General features: G+C 41.1%; 2 protein-coding genes across 8 annotated transcripts in view; one reads left to right on the top strand and one right to left on the bottom strand.

The window, feature by feature from the left end:
- Window positions 1-8,650, top strand: part of LOC112554057 (gelsolin-like) — a 38,706-nt gene extending 30,056 nt beyond the window's left edge. For 3 of the 6 annotated variants that reach the window (XM_025221641.1, XM_025221642.1, XM_025221644.1), the window contains 3 exons: window positions 4,135-4,206; window positions 4,777-4,795; window positions 8,149-8,648. In XM_025221641.1, the coding sequence (XP_025077426.1) occupies window positions 4,135-4,206; window positions 4,777-4,795; window positions 8,149-8,324 (267 nt within the window). In that variant the 3' untranslated portion in view covers window positions 8,325-8,648. Of the gene's footprint in view, window positions 1-4,134; window positions 4,207-4,776; window positions 4,796-5,250; window positions 5,291-8,148 lie in introns of all 6 variants that reach the window. The other 3 variants (XM_025221643.1, XM_025221640.1, XM_025221639.1) reach the window with 3 other exon arrangements.
- Window positions 8,651-9,692: 1,042 nt separating this feature from the next.
- On the bottom strand, window positions 9,693-21,660 carry LOC112554060. Of its 2 annotated transcripts, none has more exons than XR_003097188.1 (2): window positions 19,042-20,099; window positions 9,693-13,876 (listed from the first exon to the last, which is right to left on the bottom strand). XR_003097188.1 is itself a non-coding variant. In XM_025221645.1 (2 exons), the coding sequence occupies exons 1-2, from the start codon at window positions 21,633-21,635 to the stop codon at window positions 13,315-13,317; spliced, it is 639 nt and encodes a 212-aa protein (XP_025077430.1). In that variant the 5' UTR covers window positions 21,636-21,660; the 3' UTR covers window positions 9,693-13,314. The 2 variants fall into 2 exon arrangements, 1 of the variants encoding a protein (XP_025077430.1); XM_025221645.1 differs by lacking the exon at window positions 19,042-20,099 and adding an exon at window positions 21,559-21,660.
- Window positions 21,661-24,610: the final 2,950 nt, after the last annotated feature.

Below are 24,610 nucleotides of genomic sequence, written 5' to 3'. Positions count from 1 at the left end.
GATCGGATAAGTTCTTACTTGTCACCGCGGTACCATTTGGTCGACACCTCCTTGCAAAAGACTACCGATTTTGAACTGATTATTTCTTATCATCATCCACATTAATTGATCTTCACTTAACAGGTCTCCACTGGTGCCTTACTTTCTGTGGATCAGATTTGTAATTTGTTATCATCTTTAATAGATGTGTATACATATATGGCATACCTTGTTTCAGGGGTTCTAAGATTAACAACAACAGAGAGTGATACAGAGGAATATGAGAAGTTATTTACTTTATTTTTTATTGATCTGTCGACATTACTCAATGTCAATACCGTCTCGAGTTCTAAATTTTTAGCTTTGTATGGGGGAAATAGCGTTACATATTTCCAAATGGTGGAGTAAGCATTTTTACACGATTTTTACACGTGTTAACACTCAACTTATCTTTCATTATCTGAGTAGCTTTCGAGTTCTGGTTCGGGCATTTCTAACTGCCAATACAGTCTGGCGCATCTTGGCAGGTTCAATTTGTCTCTGGCGCGTCTGCACTAAGAGACAGTAAAAGTAATCATGTCCAAGCTGCTGACAGCTCATAAAGAAACATATCTCACAGACTGCCCTATAGTTCTCTCTTCCATGCCGACGCCAATCCATCACATGCAAAATTAATGAGAGGAGGAAATTAAAGCTCTGCCTGTACGGAAAACTTGTAATCATCAGAGAGAACTGTTCCAAAAAGCGCACTGATATAATAAGAAGTATCCTCCTTTGTGCTTATTATTACATCATTATAGCCAATGATATAGAATGTATCATTTATGCCCTTAGTTTCCGTTTTCTTCGTGAAGGACATGAAAATGGGATTTCGGTTGAATGACGTTCTCAAGTACCGCTAAACTGTCGTGGTCTACAAATGGTCCAGCTGATTGGAAGAAATATCATTCCACTTCTTTTCCTCTTCATCCAGCCTTCTCCAGCAGGCTATTGATGACCAGAAGGGTTACTTCGCCACCGTTGCCTGGTCATAGCTGTCACTTCTTTCTCTTCAGCGTCTCACATCCATTTTGTTCGTAGTGGAAATGTCTTTTGTGTGCGAGCTTGTGTTTCTTGCTGCAACTGAACAGAGCATCAGAGAGTGAATGTCACATGCTCTTATGTTAGCGCCAAGGTGTTGATCTTTCTCTCTCACTCTGTCGGTCTGTCCGTGTGCGTGTGCATGCATCGATTGGGCTTGTCCGAACCAACCAATAGTTCAAACCAACAGTACATGGTTTTGATTTTTTTTTAAATTTCTATTAGGTAGACACCAATGGAAGTACACACTCTTTCATGGGGGAGTGGATGGTTATTTGGATAATATCGTGGTTATTAGTCGCACGAGCAGTGATATCTGTACTCAAAGGAATGCCGGCTCGACATCCTAGTGGCACAAAAAACTCTAAAACTTCCCTTACAATCCCGGAAGATAAAGCAGGAAGATTCCAGACAACGCGCGCATGACAATAGCAATGTGCACGTCACGATACAAACAGTGCGCACGTCACAATACAGCCAGCGTGTGCGTCGCAATACCAGACAAGACACAAGAAAATGTAGGAAAAGACCTAGAAATAAAAAGGTCGTTAGAAGGAGTAGTCCAGTCCAGCACTTTCGACCTTTGATATTCAGTTAACGAATTTCTCCTTTTCTCCTTGATTTGTCACCGAGCGAAGTTGCTGCCAACAAGCCTAGGGGGCAAAGGTCTAGCTCGGGCTTTAGGGGAGTGTTTAGAGGTAATGTGTTGTGTCTCATCTCAGGAAAGATCAGTGGGGTATGCGTGATCCAGATTTTGACTGAGATCGGAAAAACATTGAACTACGCAGTTCCTCCAAATCCTAAAGATCGAAAGTAAGATCTTCTGGGAGATGATTAGTCGTTTAGTTGCTTTACTGAGTCCGAAAGGAGTCTCAGATTTCTTGGGTTCGCCAGTTCATGACAAAGACTGTGAAAGATTAAGAGCACCAACCGTTTCCTATTGCCCAAACTAACACGCCTACTCTGACACTGTGGCAGCAGTTAGTAAACACGAAAGTATCTGATTTATGTGGCTTGGGGCTGAATTAGTACTAAGAAAGCAACTCTTGGTCCGCTTCACCCAACAGCAGCAGTCCATCGCCTATAGTTGGGATGACATCCGTACCCAGAAATCCCTAGATCTTTTCACGAGAATTGTGGTTGCTTAGGAAACGATACAAAAAATGAGGTAAAAGTCATTAATTGTGCCAAACGAAATGTCTGATCGTGATGGAAATGTCTTGAGCTCCACATATCTCAACGAAGTCTAAATAATGTAGGCCGATGTTCTGGGACATTGTCCCCATGGATCTGATTCTACAGCTGGCTTGCACTTCCATAGCAAGGCGATGAGACAGATTACCTCTACTACACGCTTACTAAACTGCCCACTTTTCTTACTTTTCATGTTAATGTTTGGTTCACGTTACTCAACGTTTCCCAGCGCTGTACTCTCGCGTGACCGATGAGGTTCGAGAAAATTTTGTGTCTTGCAACTCGTCTCCCGCATACACTCCTTCTGGCAAGACCATTTCAAGCACGACACGACCAGATGTCACACGAGGCAAAGGAAGAGGGCAGGTGGCGCCAGTCGAGGCGGTCCCCAATAAATGGCCTGTCTGAGGCCGGTCAGAAAAATGTGGACACCGACATCGGATCGAAGTTGCGAAACTTTTCTCGGTCTTGTATTTAGTTCGTCGTTCCCGAGATTCTGCTTCTGCCTTGAGATACCGCGAGAGCAACAGAATGTTTGTTTTCCCTACGCTTTCTCGTGTTCTTCTGCTAGTTGTTCGTCTTGCTTTTGTTCTTGTTCTTTTTTTCCTCTTGTCCCTCTACTTCTTCTTTGTCTTCTTCTTCTTGTCTTTTTCGTGATCGCTTAACCTTTGCTTTTTATGATTTAGAGTTTCTTCGATGAAAAGTTCTGAATGCGGTCAACGATAACCTTAATAAGCTTGCTTCCACCTTGCGTGAAAGCTTGTTCGTTCGCGTGCAAAACATATAACAGTTTCCTTCTTCCTTCCTCTGCAATTTCTCTTTTCGGAAAGCTTTGAATTATACCTTTACTTGTGTGTTTATTTTCCGTATGAATCAGAATGCTTAATCAATTGTGATATCGTTGTCTGGATCATCGACAGGAATAACTTGTTAACGTATAGTGATTACACGTGGTTTTAGAGAAAAAAAGAAACTAGAAAGACAACGAGACTGATTTTGTTTCAAATGTGAGGAAACCTAGAGTGCATCTTGTTTTTATTGTTCAAAGCCTGCTTGTTCTGATTTGTTGTTCAAAGAGGATCTGTGAAAACTCTCAACAGCATCTTGGATGAAGGAATCTCCCAAGTAACTATTGATTCCTCCGCGTTTTTCTGATAGAACTTGCAGCCTCTGGGGATACAGGCGGCCTGAAGTAAAAGGACGAGCTCTGTTTTAGCCAATAACCTCAGTGACGGAAGGACGGGAAAAAGAGGTGGAGAGGAGGAGGGAGTGGAGTGGTCAACAGTGCGCATGCGTAAACGTAGATCCAGGAAGCTCTCGCTGTCCGATGTCCCATCAGCATCAAGTTACACGACACGCGTTCTGGATTTTGTTTCTCAGTTTTTATGAGTATTTCCGGAGCTTTTTTATGCTCCGCCCTGGAGCAGTTTGTCACGGATGACGTGCCGGTGCTTGTATTCAAACGCTTAACGATTTCCCGTACACCCGGCGACGCTTGTAAGTCTTCCCTTCCCCTCTCATGCACTCTGAGCTTTATTGTGGATGCGTCTTTGGCGTGCTTTCTTCGTAGGGTCTAATCTAGAAGTCCAAAGCGGTAAGTCTGGAGGGCCGATATTGTTTCGCAATAACAGGGTTGTTTCTGTGTGTGTGTGTGAGGTGGGGGGGGGGGGCTCTCAAGATTCATGGGTGTGCATCGTGTGTGCGTGTACGTATAAACATTTTCGCTTGCATACCCTACTCACCTCTGCATGCATTGTGTGAGAGAGAGAGAGAAAGAAAGAGCACGCTTTTTGCTAAACTTTCTGAAATACATCCAAGACACAATTGTCGTATAACTAGATTCAGAAGGCGGAGTAAAGTAATAGATCCTGTCTGTTGCAGGGACAGGATGTGTACCAGTTGACCAGAAAGGCCCTCCGACAAGAAAATGCTCGAATAAAAATCTTCTGTCAGGTGAGTTTCTTGCCTTCGGTCACAGAGGTCGAGGCTTTAGAATTGCGTCCTGTTGTTCTGTCATTCTGTGCTGGCCATCTCTTTAATATGCCTTAGTCTCTGAGCTGTCAGCCCTTCTACATGGTTATTTTCTGTTTTCCTCTGCCCAGTTCCACACTCTCTTGCAGTTTAGTGGTTTCGTCTCTTCTGTCGACCCTCTACCCTCACACACGCGCGCGCGCACACACACACGCACGACTCTTGAGCATACTTATTTAATTATGCGTTTTATCATCGTCACCACCACCATTTTCTACTTTCACTCCTTCTCTATTAGCTTTGGTTGGTGGCCTGCTGTCAGGTTTGCTGTCTTTCTATTTGTATTCTGGGGAAGGGGTTTTTCTGACTAGTACTGTACATTGATCCTCTGTTTCTTCACATTAATATTTTTTTTAATTTCTCGATTTGTCTTCTAGCTCCTCCTACCAAGCATTTCCAAAGTATTATTATGCTTCCCTTTTTGATAAATATATAAGTTTTTGCTTTTCCTTTTTGCTTTTGTTACTACAGAAATTTCTGTTGTTTGTGCAGGAGAAGCGTGACTCATCCAGTGAGTATCTGCGCGTTTCTATCACTTATGCTTTTCTTGGATGCAAACAGATTTCTTCCCCCTTGTCACTGTTTTTTTCTTGCGTTCCTCTCTCTGCACATTCGGTTGTCGCTTCTTAGAAATCATTGTTATCTGTACTCACACTCCTCCAACTCATAGTCATTAAATTTTTAGTTCAGTTACCACTGTAAACATCTGTTTACCTTACTGTGTTTGCATATTCTTGCATTCAGCTAATGTGTGGGCTCCAAAACCTTTCTAGATACACACAATACTTTTTTGTCAATAATTATTCAATATATAATTCAAAATATATTTGGCATTATTTTCCGTTATAAGAATAGCTGTGAGCAGGTTAAGTGGTCATGAAAGTTTGTAAGCTGGACAATACTTCAATTCAGATCAATCTGTAAGCACTTGAGGTTTTTAGATGCTTATAGAATATTTCGTTTCAGCCCTCCGAAGCAGCGCCCTACGCTTAGTTCCGAATTAATTGTGAGTCAGTACAGTTTCGCTTCAGAGTTTCTAATCTTACTTCAGTGTAAGCCACTAGCGGGATGCTCAAGCCCGGGTTTTGGACTAAAAGCACAATAATTACATGAACCTCGGTAACTGAGGGTTTGCCATCACGAATTGAATTTTTTTTTAAAATTTGGTGAGCTTCGTTTTCAGAGAATCTCAGACAACGCATGCAGACTAGAAATATCAAGAAAAGTTTAATAAGTCATCAATGCACAAGTTATTTGTGTTGTTGATCAATTTTTTATTATTCACTACCATCAATATATACACACATTTTTTATAAAAAAGCTAAATTTTGTATTTAAAAAGTTTCGGTGAGTTAAAGCGCAGTATTGAGAGTTAAGACTTGTGGATGTGGGAGAAAGAGTTACTCGTGGACTTTCAACAATGGCAAGTGTTCTTCACATCTAACGGTTCCTCATTCCTTCCCTGCGAACAGCTAGGGCCGATTGCATGACTTTTTCAAGTATTCCACCTGTTTTACATCCTACAAACAGCATCGTTAAGATGATTTAGCCAAGTCAGTTATGAATTAAGGTCAGTTTTCTGACCCCTTTCTGAAGCAAACTGTAGTCATTAAATTTTTTATAAAAATGCTATTTCCACAGTAGACATTTCTTTATTAAGAATCCGCCAAGCTCACTTCAAGATTTTGTTTCCAAAATTTTAGCTAATAACATCCGTACTCCACGTAGGTCTCCATGCTAAGAAAGAAGTAAAAAAAAAAATCTGCACATCATGTAAATACATTTTTAGACTTCTGTTGATATGTCACCAGAGCTAAAGCCAATGACAGTATGTTAGTGTATCCGTGGACGTTCCGAACGTCTCAAATGCTCAGACTTTAAGAATAAGCACTTATTTTAATCCTATTCATTTGAAACGATTTTACGCTCGGGTTAGTCTTGTCGTGATCTCGAAACTCTACTCGGAAATCGATATTGATAAATGGCCAAGGCAATTTCCCTTTTGGCCTGATGATGTTAGCCTCAAATCTCCAATTATTGTGAAAAGATTTCCAAATGCTTTCTGTAAAGCTAGGGAGGAATTCTGATGAACGTTTCAACTTAAATACGTTTGCTGTTTTTGAGTCCTAGCTATATTTTTTAGAGTTTCATAAAATATTTTCATTTCGGAGTTCACAAAAATAAGGTTAATGATAGTCTGAAGTGTAACTGCTTCTTTGTGTTTTGTTTAGTGTTACTCTTAAGTTTTGTTTATGGACTTTTGGGGTCACTGACTTCTTTGATTGTTTATTTGCTTGGTGAAATTCTTGATTCGTGCTTTTCTGCGTTTTTCTGTCTTTTTTTATTCTTTGTGTTTTTTACACCCTTTGTATGGAACGTTATGTATGGTGTTTATCAGAAGGTTCAGCGAATTTTAAAAAAAAAAGAGTAATCAGATTGGCCTGAAATGGAAATGTGCACTAAAATTACACTTTTTTAGCTAACTTTATTGGATCTGATGTTTGTTTCGCATAAAGTTCAGTTTCGTTTTCCTTTAAGAAAGAGGAACTATTTTATTTGTTTTGCGCAATCGATAATTCATTTTACCGATAGTCCTATAAAATCCCTGCCAAGCCCAAGCCCACCCCCACTTATCCCAGAGAAGCATTTCCCATAAAAATGTCTTGAGGGCCTGCGCGAGCAAAATATCGAAAGACAATATTTAAACTTAGATCCGACAGTTCACTCTTCTGCGCGAGCTGGTGAAAGTTTGAGAAGTCCATAAACTTTGGTGAGACTGCTCTTTTATTCTTATTCAATGCTGTGATTTTCACGTTAAGACAATTTCTCCTAAGTTGAAAAATGCTATTTTTCCCCAAATCTTAAAGAACATTTTCAAGCTGTCATTAAGACAGAGCAAGTTTTCCAAGAGAAGGAAGGCAAACGACCTAAATGTCTTCATCGATGACACGTGACACAGGACAAAATCAGCTGCAAAAATTCCTTTATTTGCTGTCGTATTGTTGCCTTACACCACCAGGACCAGCTACATGTACAATGTGGTTATTTTCTATGTGACCACTGCCTTAACGAACTTGCAAATCGTCTGCTTACAACTTAGAGAACACTATCTACCACAGCTCAACACAGTTACCAAAAATAATGTTTATTACAAGTTAAATATTATGACGACGTTTGCTTGTTAGTGTCCCTCAAAATTCGTTCCTTATTTACCATTCTAAAACCCTTTTTGTCCGTATCCATTCCAATTTGTTTCACTTACATTACTTCATCCTGTGGTTGGAGAAAGGTCAAATGTTCCTTTCCTGTCAGATGTTTCACGACAGGGGCTTGTTTCAGTTTTTCTTAAGGACCAGTGGTGTACAGATTTTGATCGGATAAAGCTCAATGCAAGACAGTTTTTCTCCAAATCTCTCAGTACACATAATTTTTGTGCATGATATGTTTTGGTATGTACTTTGGTGTGGTGGTGGTGGTGGTGGTGGTTGTTTTTTTTGTGAACTTGTGCATGGTGGTATACGCTGTTGCAGTTTGTTTCATCTGTATTTCAAAGATTTTAAAAGGCTTGCTTCATTGGACAGAAGACGTCGAGTACGTGATTGAAATGTAATGTAGAAACGTGCTATCACATAGTCGATAGTGAATGCGGAGAAGGAGCTAATTAAGTTGCTAGCTGTTTCTTAATGACGATGCGTGTGACACTAAAATTTAATATTTAATATGTAAATATGTGCAGGACTGCGAGTTCCCGCTTTTGTGAATGTGCATGTTCGTGTGTGCGTGCGTGCTTTCTACCCTATGCCGGCCTGTTTGTCCACGTGTTGATAGAAAGATCCCACTGCTGTTTTCTCTGTGCATTTGCAGCTGATGACGAAGACATGACCTCCGATGCCTGTACACCCGTCCAGAGCGCTAATCGAGTCAGACACAACGTGTTACGAGCATTTGGATCATCGAGAGGTCGGGCCACCCAGAAACTAGCCCCCGGGCGGAGGTCTTCCTCTTTGAACGGCTGCTTCAGGTCTATTCACACCGCGTAGGAGGTGTACAGTCAACAGTCCATTCAATGCAGATTCCTCACAGTCGGATGTCTTTATCAAACGTCACTTCCCTTTGACCTCTGTCTCGATTGCATTCCGCTAGAGTAAACAAGTTCGCAACCTCATGTTCAGTGTAGGGGCGCATAATCACTGCACATCATATATGGACAGCAGGACAACGTCTGGTGTGGAGTGCTTTCTATTTCCTATTTCTTGAAACTATATATATGGAAATGATTTTTGATAGAATGTTAGTATTAATATGTTCGAAAAAATATATTTATATCTACACACACACATTGGTGTGAACACTGAATTATTTTAATATCCTAAGTCATAGGTTACCATTGCATGTGTATGAAGCATATGATGTGCATGAAGAAAGATGCACAGAATCTGCGTGCGTGCGTGTGTGTTTGTGTGCGCGCGTGCGGGCGTGAGAGAGAATTTGTGTGTGTTTGTGTGCATGCGAGGTGCCGCGATGGACAGTATGACTGACAGACGGATCTGGAGACACCACAAATCTGTTCCGGTGTCAAACCACTGGAATGAAGGCTCCATGTCAGCCAAGACTTTGGGAACTGGAGCAGAAGTCCTACTATTGACTTGAAAGAAATAAAATCAAACGTGTACTACCAATTACCATTCACACATTAAGTGTGCGTCCTACAAAAAACGCTTACAAAAAATAGCATTTTGATTTCGATGTTCATTTGCAGAAGGCGCATTTATAATAGCTAAAAAACAATAGTTATAACTTTTTCCCAAAAAGGTTCTTAGTAAGATTTGGGTTAAAATACTGAAATGGAAGAAATATTTGTACATTTATTTGAAGTATAGTTATTTCGTGTCCGTTTGCTTGGAACTCATAGCAGCTTATAGTAGACTTTGCAGCTGGTAAAACTGGAGCAACTTTGCAATTACTGGAACTACAAAGACTACTACCATTGTAAATACTGCATTAAAATTGTGACAGCCCTTTTTTAATTCTTCTACTGACACGGCATCACTATAATATTTATTCTTCAGTTTCATTCGACGACTTAATGTTAATATCTTTGATCTCTTCTCATTCTACAAGCACAGTTGGTGATCGTCTATATTACATTTGTTATATAAATGAATTATCACTACTCATAAGATCTTTTACAGGGCCAATCGTTGTCAAAAAGCAAAAAGAAAACAGTTTATGAAGGACTGGCTTTTCTGAAGAGTGGCATATGCGCATGGAGATTTCCCCGAGAGAGCCTAAATACTTATGCAAATGCCCGAACTGATTTTTTTCGGTATTTTCCGAGCCATTTCTGGTCAGTAATGGACACATTATCGAACCATTTCCAGTCTCGTCAGCCGGAACTTATTTTTTTGGCATCTCATGCTAAAAAATGGCCACACACATTTTTCTTCTCTGGGTGGCATGGCGATGATTAGTAATGCCATGGACCATAAAGGTCAGCCTTTGTATTAACAAAACATTGAAGTGTGATACAAAAAGAGAACTTATTCCCTTCATAAACTTTCCCATTACGTGACATAAATAGCTTTCTCTCTGGCACCCCTGCCATCATTTTCAGCAAAATTGGCCCTGAAGTAGCTCACAGCCTTTGCTCTTTCGTTCTTTCAATGGATCCTCTGCTTCTTCGATCCAGAATAGCTCATTTCTAAAGGAATGAAATTACCATTTAAAAGCAAAAATCTTAGTGGTTTCCAAATTGCTTAATGGTGTGTAATCGGGATTTTTTTTATCAAAGTGCTGTCATCTTGAAATGAAATATTCATAACATGCTGTAGTGGCTCAAACAAAAGCTAATATCTCGGAAAAGTTTCTTATTCTCATAAATACCTTTCAACAAAACAGTAAACTAATAAATTAGAGAACAGCCCTCCATGGTGCTAGAGGCATGAAGGAATGTGTTCTGTTTCTGTCAAAGTACTTTTAGAGGGGTATGTTACGACTGTAATAGCAAGCTTACCAAAGATTTCGCGCTTCTTGTGTTATAAAGCTCTAATGCTCGGTAGAAACCCTGCGCATGAAAGTTTGAAAATAGCATCACCACATCAACTAACGCATCAAACTTTATTTGTTCTGCGAGTTTTGAGTTTGTCGACTAAACAATCCATTCAGTAGCTCTGTCTGTTTCCACTTTGCATGAAAATGGTTCACTTCCCTGGTTTTTCACTGGGCCATATTTTTACATTGGCATGTGCAGATGGATGTGGATGTCCGGCTTCAGTAGTTTTCTATTTCTAGTTTTCATTTCTTAAAACATTTTTCTTATCTTTGTTTAGTTAAGAAGTTTTTTTTTTAAATCGAATGTACACTGCCCTTTGGGGCTGTTTTCAAATCAAGAGATTTAACGCCTAAACGTGTTTGAAATAAGAACTGTGTTGTGCCAATAGTTCCTTGAAAATTGAAAGCAATCTGACGGAAATTGTCAGTCAGTGCAAGCAAGCCAAAACAGGAAGCGCAAAACGATTAAAACGGTGCGCGATGTAAGCAATTTTTCGGCTTTTTAGCGGCTCCTTTAATGTTATCAAGCGAAGGCTTAATTAAACCGTAACCGACAACACCTGCTGGCAAAGTTATTTTTGAATATTGACTGTTGAGTAAGTACATCTATTAAGTCCATAGGAAAGAGACCGTTAGAAAATAACCTACCCTCTCTCTCTCTCTCCGTGTGCATCCACGTGTGGGTGTGTGTAAAAATCAGATTAAGCGCTTGGAAGAAACGTTCATGAAGCGATGTGAGAGGATGTGAATGAGATTCGTTTTGCAACTGGAGAAGAACCATGAGAGATGTTACTTACTTCCAGAAAATACCCATAATCGCCATTTCCATGGACAGCTGGTCCACTTAAGCTCTTAGATTGCTCGCATTGATTTCTGTGCACCTCTCTCTCTCTCCTCTCTTCTCTCATATCGGCTCTTTATGATCTTGCCTCACCACTCGTTCAACGAAACCGGGATGAGTGAACGCAGCTCACAGGATAAAGGCATAATGTTTGCCGTGAACCTTCAGACATGTCATTTTTAGACAATGCTCCTCAAGTTGACAGTGAAATACTACTCTACGCATACCTCGCTTCATGTTAGCAGATAATATCTAATGAGAATATGAAGGGTAATCGTCGGCAGTGGCGAGATATCTTTGCTATCGCCGATCGTTGAAGACCCGAGTCTCATGTAAGCCTCGAGGCAGATGGCTGATAGGAGAGGTTAACACGCTGCTTATGGAGGTCCAGTGCTAGTTCTTGGTGCAGCTCATCTGCAGTTTCAATGAAGACAAAGGAACCACGTCTCTCATCTATTGACATCTGTGACAAAAACACATCTGAGAAGCTGATGGAGAACAACTTACTACGAGTCTTGATATCTCTCTCGCGCAAAAAAGTGTAAGTAGTTCGTCCACCATCTTTAGGGTTGGAAAATTCCTACTCTGTTTCCTTGTGTTTTTTATCTTGCCAATGAGACTCACGTATTCCATTATCTTATTCTATTTTAAGGAAAAAAGTTTCTGAATTGCGAAACTATGCCTTCCAGAAGCTAAAATCAGAAAGACTACAAAGTATCATTGACAAAGGAACTGGGTGGGTGGGAGGAAGAGAGAGGCAGGACGGGTGATCCCTGTCATGAGAGCTCAATGGATGGTCGGTCTGATAACTTTGTCCTGCCTGTCTGCGGCACGCGGCGGCACCGCGGTCTTGGAGCAATGCCAGGATATTGCTACACGCTGGCGACGACCAGTGGATCAAACACCACTCACAGACAGCTGGCGCGTACACTCCCTGACCTCCTCCAATACTGTTTCTAATTCATTTGGACTCCATTATATTGTCAACACCGACAGACAGAGGAAGACACAAGAACAGACCAGCGGAATGATATAAGAGAGAGAGAGAGAGTGCAGTAATTTTCCAACACTAAAGAGAAGTGGAGACAGAACATTTCTGCTGTAATTTTCCAAAACTAGAATGAAAGAAGAGACGTACTCCAGGATGACTGGTGAAATGGTTCATTTATCCTGGTGCGTGTTTTAGCTGACGTTTTGTCTTTTCAAATTCATAATTGTCGCCTTTGAGATATTGCTAGTTTAAAGATTCCTTGTTAAAGTCCATTTAAAGTGCTGGTGTTTATCAAGACTTACGGTGCCCTGGAAACAAATAACTTATGGTGTACATTTTTTTAGAGCTAAGACAAAACGCATCCATGGACATCCATTTATCTTCACTAGACCATTTATTTCAAACGTCTTCATACAGAGGTTAGAAACAAAGTTAATATTTTCTTAACTTGATTTCGAAATATTTTGCAATATCTCCTGAAGAGGTTTCTTTTAATTATTAACTTTTTTCAGGTCTCTGTGTGTTATTTTCTATATATTGTATGCAATAAAGTTTTATTTCATGATAAAAATATATAACAGTAAGTTTCACAGTTTCTTTACTTTGATTAAAACTCCACTGACGTTGTGAATGTGAAATTGTAGTATGTGAAAAACCACAAGCAGAAATCTTGCGAGGCCTTTAACAGTCAGAACTTCTCTCAAGGTTCTGACATTCACTTCCACCTGGCTTTGTACATACTTCTCTAATACATACAATTTATGTACGAGTACATGCGTCTTGAGGTCCTAGTGTACTGTACAGTACAGAGTACTTCTCATTGTAATCGTCAGATATGTTCACTTCTCCAAAAGATTATAAAGCTTATATATGCAGCAGCAGATCTGTGGTAGTAAATTGCAGGATATACATCCTTAAAACAAAGTCATCAAATGTTCCAAGACTTGTCAAAGTAGATACTGATTATATACACTGGTCAGAACTGAACGATGCCTGTCAAATCAGCAGAGCTGTGTAATGGAAGTGGTCGTGATGATGATGATTTGAAAAATGGAACCCGGACAATAAATAACCAGCCTTTTTGCAGTTTTGTGCACAGTTTGTCTTAGAAAAAAAATGGCATCCATGACTCGTTTCAGTTTATATTTCAGTGCACAATAAGTCTGAGAAACGATACGCTTAACACGAAGATCAGAAACAGGATCATACCGAACCCAAAAGCCTTCATTTTTCTGGCTCCGACAGTGTTCACGTCTGAAACAGAAACGCGAGGCGACACCGAGGAGCGACGCCGGCTCCACACAGCGGGTGAGGTGGACACGCTGTTCACCTCCAGTGACCCCGGAAGCGACCGCCGCCGGAGCTCTGTCTCCTGCGGCACGCACAGCAGACTTCCGGTTGCAGATGAGGACGTGAAGGATCCTCGCTTCTTGCTGCCCTCGACGATGCTGAGAAGAGAGGAAGTCGAGGTACTGAGTGAGGAGCGACGGTTCCTGAGGTCTGGAACGGCCAGGAAATGGCCGCTGGTTCCACCGTTGGCGATGCTGGAGCCCCGGCGTTTCAAAGGATCCAGAGGAGAACATCCGGGCTCCAGGAGCAGGCACGCGCTGGAGCGGCGACGCTGCTCTGAACTCGTCCGTAGCTGCGGTCTCATGGCAACGGGTTCCTGGGTGTGTAGACTGGTGCTAGAAATGACCTCTGGTATACTCCTGCGACACATAAAGCGGTCAGTCGTCAGATATGTATGAGTACAAAAGAAATCGATGTTCCGATCATCTGCAAGGCAGGTCTCAGTCAATTGCGGGGAGGGAGATGTTCATATGAAGTCTCTTACAGTCATTAGTGCTACTAGTGTTTTGCTCGACTATCGGTGACTGTTGGTGCTCACTAAAAGGTCAATGTCAGTGTTTTCTGATACATATGTCGATAACTGACATGAGCGTGAGTATGTGGATAACGGACTGTACGTTGTAGTAGCCGTGAGAGTAAGAGGAGAGGGGAAGATTTGTAGAGTTTATTACGATGTCGCAGGTACTCGTCCTTACAAAATGCAGGAAACAATATAAAAACTTTCATAACAACGACAAAAAGACTCAAATGTTGACCCTAACCCCTCCCTCACCAGCTTCTATCCACGTTTCCCCATTTCCACAATAAACCTTGTGGAACTCAAAACAAAGGTTTTATTTGCGAGTACTCTGGTTGTATAAAAACTAAATGAAAATTTACTAGTTAACGTGTTTCTCTAGTCCACCATGGCTAACCTAGTCTGTTTCGTCAAAAATAAAATTGCTTCATGTGTGCTCCTACCACTCATCGCATTTGCGCACGACTTACTTTATATATACTGCGGTATAGTAAGTACTGCTGTAAAGACTAAAGGAAGGCTCCGTGAAATCCTCTACAGATCCTTGTTCGTCTGCCACTAATTGCTGGAAATGCATATCTTGATACCTTGCTCTGGAGAGATCAAGCGATTACTTTCATGTGACTTGGATGCGACAAGCATGGTCTCAACCCACTGATGACCCATGACCTCTCCAGAAATAGCTTGTCCTGCTAACCGCACTCTACTGCAGTATTCGTTGGTTCATGCCGGTGGGGTCTGATCTTCAACCCTTCAGCTAACATCAGTCCTTCTTACAATAGGGAGTTCAGTCACGTTGGAGGAAGAAATCCTCTTCTGTAACGTTCTCTCTTCTGGAATAAACCCTTAGTCTCATCATGGACTTATGGACAACCGTTAACAAAAGCGTCAATATACTTCTGTCGGTTCGTCGTGGTTTTTACTTTCAGATGAAAGTTTGTGTCGATAAACCGAACTCTAGCTGCATTAGCGATGTTTATGCCATTGAAGATTTTTCTCTTTCGCAACTGTGTCATTCGTTCAAGCCATAGTGACGTGTCAGCTTCCCCCAGCCAGTAACAAATAATAGACAACATCCCTGTTAACGAGGTCAGGCGACCTCCCCCGGGCTTCACATGAAGGATTATCTCAACCTGTCCAGACCTAACGATGTTTATTTTATTTTTATTTTATTTTATTACATGCTTACTGAGCTTTACCTGCGTGACTGACGTTCTCGTGTAAGCCATGTCAGGTTATTAGCCCTCGGGGTGGGTTTTGTTTTGTTTAGTTTCGGTTTGTTTGTTTGTTTGTTTGTTTTTTTGTGTTGTTTTGTTTTTTGCAGCCTGCAACGTCAGCCTCATCGACTGACTTCCCCTTCGTCGTATTCATACCTATAGCCAGGGCACGGTCACATAATCAACCTGTAGGAACTCAGTGACATGTCCAGGGTTTTCGTTGCCCTGAACGAGCGAAGCAAGTTGTGTCCTGCTCAGTTCGAAGTCTTGATCATTTTATGGGAGATAAAAGGATTAAGCCAATAATTGTGCATTATTTAATAATCAAACGATCATATATAGATAGTTCGTGTGAAAAATATTAAAATGTGAAGGTAAACAGAAATAAGAAGAAAAATTCGTTTTAACAGTAATCACACTTTTTAACAGTTTTAACGAAAAACAAGGTGGCATCACCCCTTTACCTGCACTCACATTCTCAATCACCGCTCTTGTGCCTTATGATAAGCCTGAGTTCAGGTGTAGCTACATGACAAAGTTGGATAACGAAGGTGACAAATTATTTCATTCCTCCAATCTTTGTATGCACAAGTGTTTATCTCTCACCGCAAGTTGTCGCTGTGTCACACCAGTTCACTGTCGTAGAACCTATTTTTAGTAATTTAATACCTCCTTTCATTTCTCAACATAAGAGATGGCTGCAGTGTTGTTTGTTGTTTTGATTTTTATTAGTTTTTTTGGTAGCAGCTGCTTGGGCATTGTGGTGGTGTGAGGGAATGTCTTCGTGCAACATTTAAATATGCTAATCATGTACCAAATATGATAAGCAGACAGTGACCACAAGTAAAATAAATACGGATTATAGAAGTTACAGAAAAGGGACACAAGGAGTTATTTTTAACTTTGTCTTCTTACTTTCTGCTTCTTCTTTTTCATTGTATCAGTAGCTGTGAGTGCTTGATGTGTCACGAATCATAAAACATTACTTATGGGGTTTTATTATCTACCCTGAACTTCCATTACATTTGAATAATATTTGAAAAATGCCACTCCAGAAGAGATTTTGAGGACGAAGAACAGAACAGATTTTTTTCTACATTTGACAGTTTTGTCAGAAAGTAAAAGAATGAAGGGTTTTTAATTCAACCCCACCAGCTTCCCTTCCTGGCATAGGAGCAGGCAATATATAATTTGTGAAGAAAGAAATAATCTTATATACAGATGGGAAATCTTGTTTATTCTGTGGACACCTCAACATTTAATTAGGTAATATAATATACAGTGTTCTTGAAGGTACGAAAAAAACCTTCTCTTGTCAAATCTTTAGCGGGTACATAGTTTTGCACCGCGTTCACGACACTTGATGTCTCACCAAAGGGTATCTGAGGGAGGCTCGTGTAAACCCACTGATGTTCCGCATGGGCGATCTTTTTCTGTAGCCTCTCCCTAAGGACCTTACATTTTACCGAGTGGTGACACATACCAGGCTAAAAAAATCCTCCTTTCATGTCACGTATTAATTTTTCGAAAACCAAATTGAAATGAGGAACAAGAATCTCGTGTGGTGTATACAAGAGAGAACAGTCCATCAAGAAACTGCGTGTGGTGTCATGTAATGGTATTGCCAGTCGTCTGCTTCTAGTAGAGATTGCTAAGCTCGGAGTCTCTGTTGGCACAAACTGCACAGACAATGCCAAATCTCTAAAACACAAACACGATGGAGGCGCGTGTGTCGTTGCTGAGTGCGCGAGAAAGAATGTTGATATGATAAACGTTCATACTTTACCTAATGACCCGACACTGAGAAGACAGCATGTCAACTACAAATAGGTCTGAGAATTTTAAAGACCCTTAAAGAATATAGAAATAATGAAGAAATAAATTACCGCCAGAAATTTCAATGACAGTTACTGAGCTAACTCTGCGCGGATCTTCGATTTTTGTCCTTTTGTTTTTCTTGTCTTTCTTTTTTTCTATCATTCCTTATTTTTTCCCCAGCCTGAGGTACTACTTGTTCTGAAAGCCCTCTAAGCCACAGGTCCTCTCTCTCTCCTATTCCGGAGTTATCTCTCTCTCGTTCTCTTTGATTCATCCTGTTTGCTTTAGCACGCGCATGCGCAGGCCGTTCCATGGCGCATCGATTCCCAGGGTGCAAAGCACAAAAGAAAATATATCGGCTTTTAATGCCGTTTACTGTGCGGCCTTGCTTCGATCTTGAAAGGTTTACTTCTCTCTGCCTCAAGTTTGTCTCCAGGGTCAGTGGAACACCGGCTTTAACTTAGACAGTCGCGTGCACCACTCCATTCTTCAGGACCTGAACAAACATGCCAGGCTACCAGTAGGTCTTTGCCGTGTCTGGACCTCATGAATAAATCAGACTTTCTGACCTAAGTATCGTCGCCTGTGCTTTGGTCTCGAGCTCATATCAGTGAAACTAGCCAGCAGCTAGAACTATGCAAGAGCAAGCAAACTAGTTTCATCTCTTGAAGAACATTTCTCAGAAACTTCTAAAATCTTAACTGAGAAAATTATCGCAGTAAACGTGTTCATATAGAAAATATTTCAAAGTTACTCCGAGTTAAACATCTTGAATGAACATCAATGGATGATGATCTGCAGACTATTTTGGTCATGCGAGGATTCATGCGTTGGTAACTGTTTGTGCGTGGGATTTCTTCCGCATTAATTACGACAATAATATTGAAGAATTTGTCTCTAAGAGCTCGTCCCTGAGTTCAGCTAAAGGACTTGTTTGTACCATAAGGACACACCATCGCAGTTTCTGTAGCCTTTGCTGTTCAGTGAAAAATTATCGCAGCAAGGGTCCGCCTTGTGTAATTAATAACCTCTCTCTCTCTCTTTTTTTTTTTTTTTTTTGCATTGTAAATACCTGTTAAGCGAACCCTTCGTGCAAGGGGTGAGCAAATGTCAGCCATTTCTGATAATTGATGAACTTGCCTGAACCACGAGGCACCATTAGACACAACAGACTAACTCGTCTCACTGAAAGACTGGGATGGTCAAAATCTCAGACTAAAGCTGCCTTGTAAGTTTTAGTAAGGGCAAAGATCGCATGATGAACCAACTGAAGAAAGATGCTGAGGTCCAGAGTCTCAAAAACCGTTGGCATATCCAGAATGAAAGAAAAAAAAATGTCTTGTACCACAGAACACCAATAAACTCCATCAAATGATCAACAAATTTGAACATATAAAGCAACAGTGATGTCCAAGAGGGCTGACAGATTGTCTATTAGCTCCATAATCCATATTTTAACGGAAATTGAAGATTTTAGACGGTTCATTTTATCTATGCCAGACTCTTGCAAATAACAGTTTTCTAGACAGACGAATGAAATGGGGTGCTGGTTTTCTGGTTAGTTGGTTTATTTGGTCGGGAAGTGTTTGGGAATTGATTATACATCCGTTCTGTGAACACTTATCATGTGAACATCCAGAGAAACATATTTGTGCCCATGACAAGATTCAGGGGGACAACCCTTATAACTTGATGCTAAGTCGTAGCGATTGCAATTATTATCACAATTTCATGCGGATCTTCATGCTATACAAACACATAAAGTTTTACATACTTGAGAGTGCAGAGACATGCATACTGCTTTGAAGTCTCCCTTCCCATTTCAAATTTCAGCTGCCGAAGTTTGCCGACTACCAGTTTGAAAGTTCAGTTTTTAGCAGTTCATGCTGTCTGGATTTATTATCCTATGAATTTTCGTTTTGAAAGTAGGGTTGGGGTTAGGGTTAGCAAGTAGTGAGAATATGTTACTTACCAGACAAAGAAAGCGATAAATCTGTTTTCACCGAGATGAGTCGCCTCCAAGCTCCCTGGCTCCTAATGGTAAAATGTCTTCTCTTCAGAGCTGTATTCTTCTTCTGGTTTCCTTCACCTTGTCAGTCGTGAGGATAGCGATAGTTTATACCTTCCAGTCCTCAGTAACCTCCAGTTAGGCGTTGCTTGTGAAAAGTTGATCTATTTCCTTCCTGCACCTGTTATCATCGCACATTAAAGTAACAAGGAGCCGGCCATGTTATGATCATGCTGCAAGCCCACCATGTATACAAGTGAGAACAGTCCACCAAAGGTCCTTGAAGTCGTTTCATTGTTTATGATTAGTCTTCAGGACTAAAACACTTGCTCAACAGCATTCTGGTGTGATTTTCTTCGTCCTTGTTCGCTCCCTTTAAAAATCACACAGTTAAAAAGTAAGTTCTATCTACTTTTAGACACACCGAGCATTTAAACACGCCTGACGGTGTTGCACTCCTGGGAGAGTGCGTCATGAAAATTAATTACTCTCGATCGTGCAAGCACTTGTCGGTCCAGGTAGCATAATCTCCACACGCACTTGTAAGCCAAAGTGAAAGGAGAATTTGCAGGTCGGGGAAGGTGACAATAGCAATTCTTGGTCACTGCACTCGGTCAGGGGCTGGCCACACAGACGCAGACTGAGCTGCTGCTGCTGGTGGTGGTGGAAAGACAGGTAGCAGGAAGGACCGCAAGAGAGGAGGAGGTGACGGGGGAGGCTGGAGCGTTTCGCCGAGGGAGGGAAGCTGCTGTCACTCCGAGTTCACAGACGTGGCACCTCCGGTCTGGCAGCGACTGGCTCGCGGCACGGTTTGCCTCTGCGTGCGTCTTGCTACGCGGCTGCGTGGGCGTGCTGAAACTTGCTTTGCAACTCTGTGCTTATGTCTCACGATTTTGTTGCTGTTTTTATTTTTCTTTTCTTTTTTTTAAAGCTTCTTTGCTTGACGAGTGAAAGAGGGGGTGATTTCGGGTGTGAGTTTTGACCTGTTTGTATTCTCAACCGACTGTAGTCTTGACTCTTTAAAGACACACAAATAATTGTTAAGAAAAAATGTGTTTGTGTGTGTGTGAGAGAGAGAGCTATTGGTGCATTTACATTTACTCGATGTATGCGCTTTGTTCGTTTACACACACACACAAAAGAAAGATAAACAAGCATGTTTCTTTTGACCTGACCTCGACCTAGCTCACTCTATCTTCACTTTCTTGACTTGGCTGGAAGTTCCCGCAGCTCAAAAAAAACAAAAAACAAAAAAAAAACAAACAACAAAAAACAGACTGGGAGCGAAAATTTCCCCCGTTTCATGCAAAGTGAAAGTGAAGGACAAAGGAAGAGTTTGTCAGTGAACCACTAAGGTTCCTGACAAGCGACACCATCCGTCAGCTGCCCAATCTCATCAGACAGGGTATCACCCTGGCAACAGCACTCGATGCCGGACTCGACGATCATCAGCGATAATCGTGCAATTGTATCGAGAGATTGTGTTCGACTCGCTGTCTCCCTCATTGCTGACTGACCTTTGACACCAGATACCCGAGAAATGCCAGACTGGGGTCAGTGAAGCCTGAAGCGTCAGTCTCGGGGGATCGGGAAGAAGCAACTCGCTTTCACCAACACGCGTCCCTGAATGGTTATAATGATTGAGACTTTTTGTATGTCATCACACATTTCATTATCTCAGAACCTTTCACGCCTCTTTCTTCGTCCATCCATCTATCGCATCGGTTTTGTGAAAAGTCAGAATGATGGCTGGCGATGTCCCTTTCTTTCCCTCGTATGAACGGGCTGACTGCTCTCCATCTTTGTTCTCATCCCACTTTTTCTCTGTCGTGCATTTTCGATGATTTTGACTGTTTAGCTGTTATATAGATATATTTAGGACTGTTTTTATGCCTGCGCCAGCTTGTTTTCTTGACTAACGGTCTCTGCAGCCACCTCTCTTCCATCTTTTTCTCTGCAGTTTTTACACTTTCATCTCTTGTGGATTGTTCTGCACTCATGCCATCTCTCTACCACAAACTTGTGTGCACTCAAAAACAAAAACAGAACCAGTTGCCTTAATATAAAGCCTTAGCTGTTGGCTCACCGTAAAACACCAATCCCACCCCATACCTACAAAAATATTATCTTCAGCGACCTAAGGGATAAACAACAACTTCTTTCCGCCTGCCTACCCCACATACACCATATACTAGTTTATGGCAGCCTTTAGAATAATGAACCGGGGTCGGACAGCAGTATTTATGTTTTCTCAAGCCAAGCAGTTTATAGCGCATTTTTTTTTTCAAAACTGAGATCCCTGTTGCTCATGGCAACAGCACTTCAACAGCCTTAAGGTATTAACCTTTTAAACGGCAAGGATGATTATTCAGTAATCATTTGATCCGAAGCGCCTGAGGCCAGTGTGTGTTAACGCCACCTGAAATGAGTTCGCGTGTAGTCTAGTGAATCAATACGTGTCTGATGTTGTAATGTGCTTACTGTGTCGTCCGTGTCCATCTTGTCTGGTCGCTGCCATGGTTTTTACAGTTACTCTGGCATCGTACAGCTGCACGCATTCACTGAAGCGTCCTTGCAGGCGGAGAGTGCTAGCGAATGGTCAATAATAATAATAATAATCATCATCGTCTTCGTCGTCGTCGTCATCATCATCATAAAGCTGATTTATATAGCACTTTACACCACTATCAAAGGCAGGCTCAAAGTGCTTTAAAAAACCTACAAAAGCACAGACATAATAATAATAATAATAATAATAATAATAATAATAATAATAATAATAATAATAAATATAAAAAAAACAACGCCGATCTCAAAAACAAGATTATTGCATGTCCACGCAAAAACGGCATCAGTACATATGTGATCTGCAGCCTTGCCATTGCATGAAATCTTCATAAGTCAATAAAGTTCTGATTTTAAAAAATTAACTGAGAGTTAGTACGATTTTTTTTTTTTTTTTTTTTTTTTATGGAAGCTCAGCTGGAAATCTTTGGTGGCGTGGCTTAACTTTTGCAGACAGAAACATGGTTCCCTAATAAAGACTCTTGTCAGAGCATCACTCTAACGGTCACAAACTAGTTTCAGAGAGATGCACAATGTTAGCCTACCAGACCTTTGTTTGCAGTGCACAAAGTTTGCTGTGATAGCTCACCATCAAAACTTTCTGGGGCAGTTGTAGAAAAGGAATCAGTTTGAAGCTGACACTGCTGATATACAGATACAAAATGAAAGTTATGGCAAGATGGCGCTGACGTGGCAGTAGAAATAACATGGTGTAGAAAATAAGAAAAGTGGCACAGACACAAAATTAAATCCAGGAACATATGAAATTGCATTATAGATGCAAAGATCAATATTGCACTCAGAACTTCACTCAGATTTACGGGAAAAGATGAAAAGCGACGGAGAGCTAATCCCCTCTAGCCAGATGAAGGGACGTCACTCACCTTTTGTGAGGAAAATAAAATAGTAATTGACTGCTCACATCAGCGACGATTTGTTTTCAGCCAACCTCCCATGATGATGAGATCATACCCGTACATGGGCTTCATATTCCTGAAGGCGTCTGTTCTTGTTATTACAATAATGAGACTGAGAAGGAAGCAATAACCTAGGGAGCAGCAGGGGTGACTCAAAGACACCGGAGAGTCCGAATGAGATTGGAAGACAATGACAGAGATGGAGAGACTGGCCAAATGAGAAAGACAAAATGTAATAGAGTGAAGAAGAGATAGAACGGATGACAAAATGTCACGGAGTGAGAGAGAGAGAGAGAAATTATGAGGGGACAATAACAACAGCAGCAACAACACAAGAATAAACTAAATTGACACATACGAGTTACGAGACAAAATCCATTCTGTCACGTTTGGTTATTATCTGTCGACACGCTCCAGCACTCCATCCTTATCGCTGGCCTAGTCGATCGATGTGTTTATAGGGCTTTGTGCGGCCTTCACCATTTCGACCCAAACCAGATCGTGGCCATTTGTTTTTTCAAGTGTTATTTTCCGGCAGTGGAAAGCGTGATTCCAATTTCGGAGGTAAATAGTTTATCAGAATTGCGTGTCTCTCTCTCTCTCTCTCTTGTCATTTACACTCCTGGATAAAGACCTGCCTGTAGTTCTGAAGTGAACTTGGACAAATAAACAAGGATTTCATCAACTCATTTAATATTTAAAAAATATCCAGAAAAATTGTGCCTTACAGAACTACAATCCTTTCGACATCAGAGCCTGTGTATAGGACCTTCAGTCTACCTTCCACGTGCGATACCACTGGTCTGTGTCGCAGCCAATACGTGGCAAGTGCCTGGATTCAGCCAAAGAACTTATTTTTGCTTGGGTGAACACGATATTGATGTCTCCCCTGGGCTTTCTGTCGTCTGCTTGTGTAAGCACAATGAAAAGCGTTTTTAAAACAAACACACACATACAGAGCATTGGTCGAACAAGAACAAAGAAGTATTTTTTAACTTTTGTCCCCCGGGTAACCAGTAGAAATAATTCAACTGCAGAAACTGAAGGAATCCTGGGATCGATTTTTTTTTAACAGGAAAAACGTTTTATGACAAAAGAGTTCGAAAGTTGTTGTGTACTCTGCACTGAAAAACGAGAGTTGACAGTTTGACTTCATCTTCAAATACTAATCATTACCACTTTCCTCTATAGAAACTGTTCATTATTAGTCGTTCTTGCGTCTCTACCTGTACACGGCAGCTACATGAAAGCCCTTAATCTTAAATTCTCTCACCTTACCTGTTCTCTCAGGTGCCTTTAACGCTAGTCGCATTACTGCCTTTGCCCTATTTCTCCTATCAATACCATAACTGCATTATTGTTCTCGTCCTCTCTCTGCTATCAATAGTAACTACATTAATTACACTTTGCATTTCCCCCACCCCACCGCCAACCCTCCCCTCCCCCAGCCACTGATTGATTGCTTGACCTCTACAAGGACTCCGTCTTTCCTTCACCTTCATCGACTCACTGAGAACATGTCATTCCAGCAGGAACTAACTTGGCATATGCTCCGTGAGCACATCTCTAAAACGATCTCGCTATTGCGTCTTCTGTATGCACTTGGGTCGTTCGGGTCAAGACGACCATTAACCATGCAGTTTTTGTCTCTCGGTCTTCGCTCAAACTTAAATGCAGCTCCCAACACAACGGCGGTGGCCTTCATGTATATCAGCCGCCACTGTTTAATCCATTTTAATAACCGCCATGAGCACTCACTTGCTTCGAATTCTTTGTCAGAGGGGGGCCTACCAGCAGGTACATGCCTCTAAACAAGATGTAAACGTCACAGCAAACTTTGTGATATCCACAAACACTTACTGCAGGCACAGAGTACGTACGTACATGCAAAATAAACAAAATGAACTATTCGCTCCCTGGCAATTAACATTTGTTTACCGCTTTGACGAAAAACATGTTTACCTATAACCTCTATATTTAATTCCATTTTAATTATAAAATGCAAATTGATTAAATATATCAAACCATGTATATAGGGGAGGAGAACGGGG

Source organism: Pomacea canaliculata, linkage group LG13 (genome assembly GCF_003073045.1).
Source record: "Pomacea canaliculata isolate SZHN2017 linkage group LG13, ASM307304v1, whole genome shotgun sequence".
Classification (NCBI taxonomy): Eukaryota; Metazoa; Mollusca; class Gastropoda; order Architaenioglossa; family Ampullariidae; genus Pomacea; species Pomacea canaliculata.
The sequence above is the reverse complement of the archived record's forward strand: the minus strand, read 5'-3'. Positions and strand labels throughout refer to the sequence as shown.

Coding starts and splice junctions, on each gene's coding strand:
- LOC112554060 (XM_025221645.1), bottom strand. CDS start 21,635: ATGCGTGCAGCTGTACGATGCCAGAGTAACTGTAAAAACCATGGCAGC. Junction 13,877..21,558: donor AGATGGACACGGACGACACA/GTAAGCACATTA, acceptor TATGTGTCGCAG/GAGTATACCAGAGGTCATTT.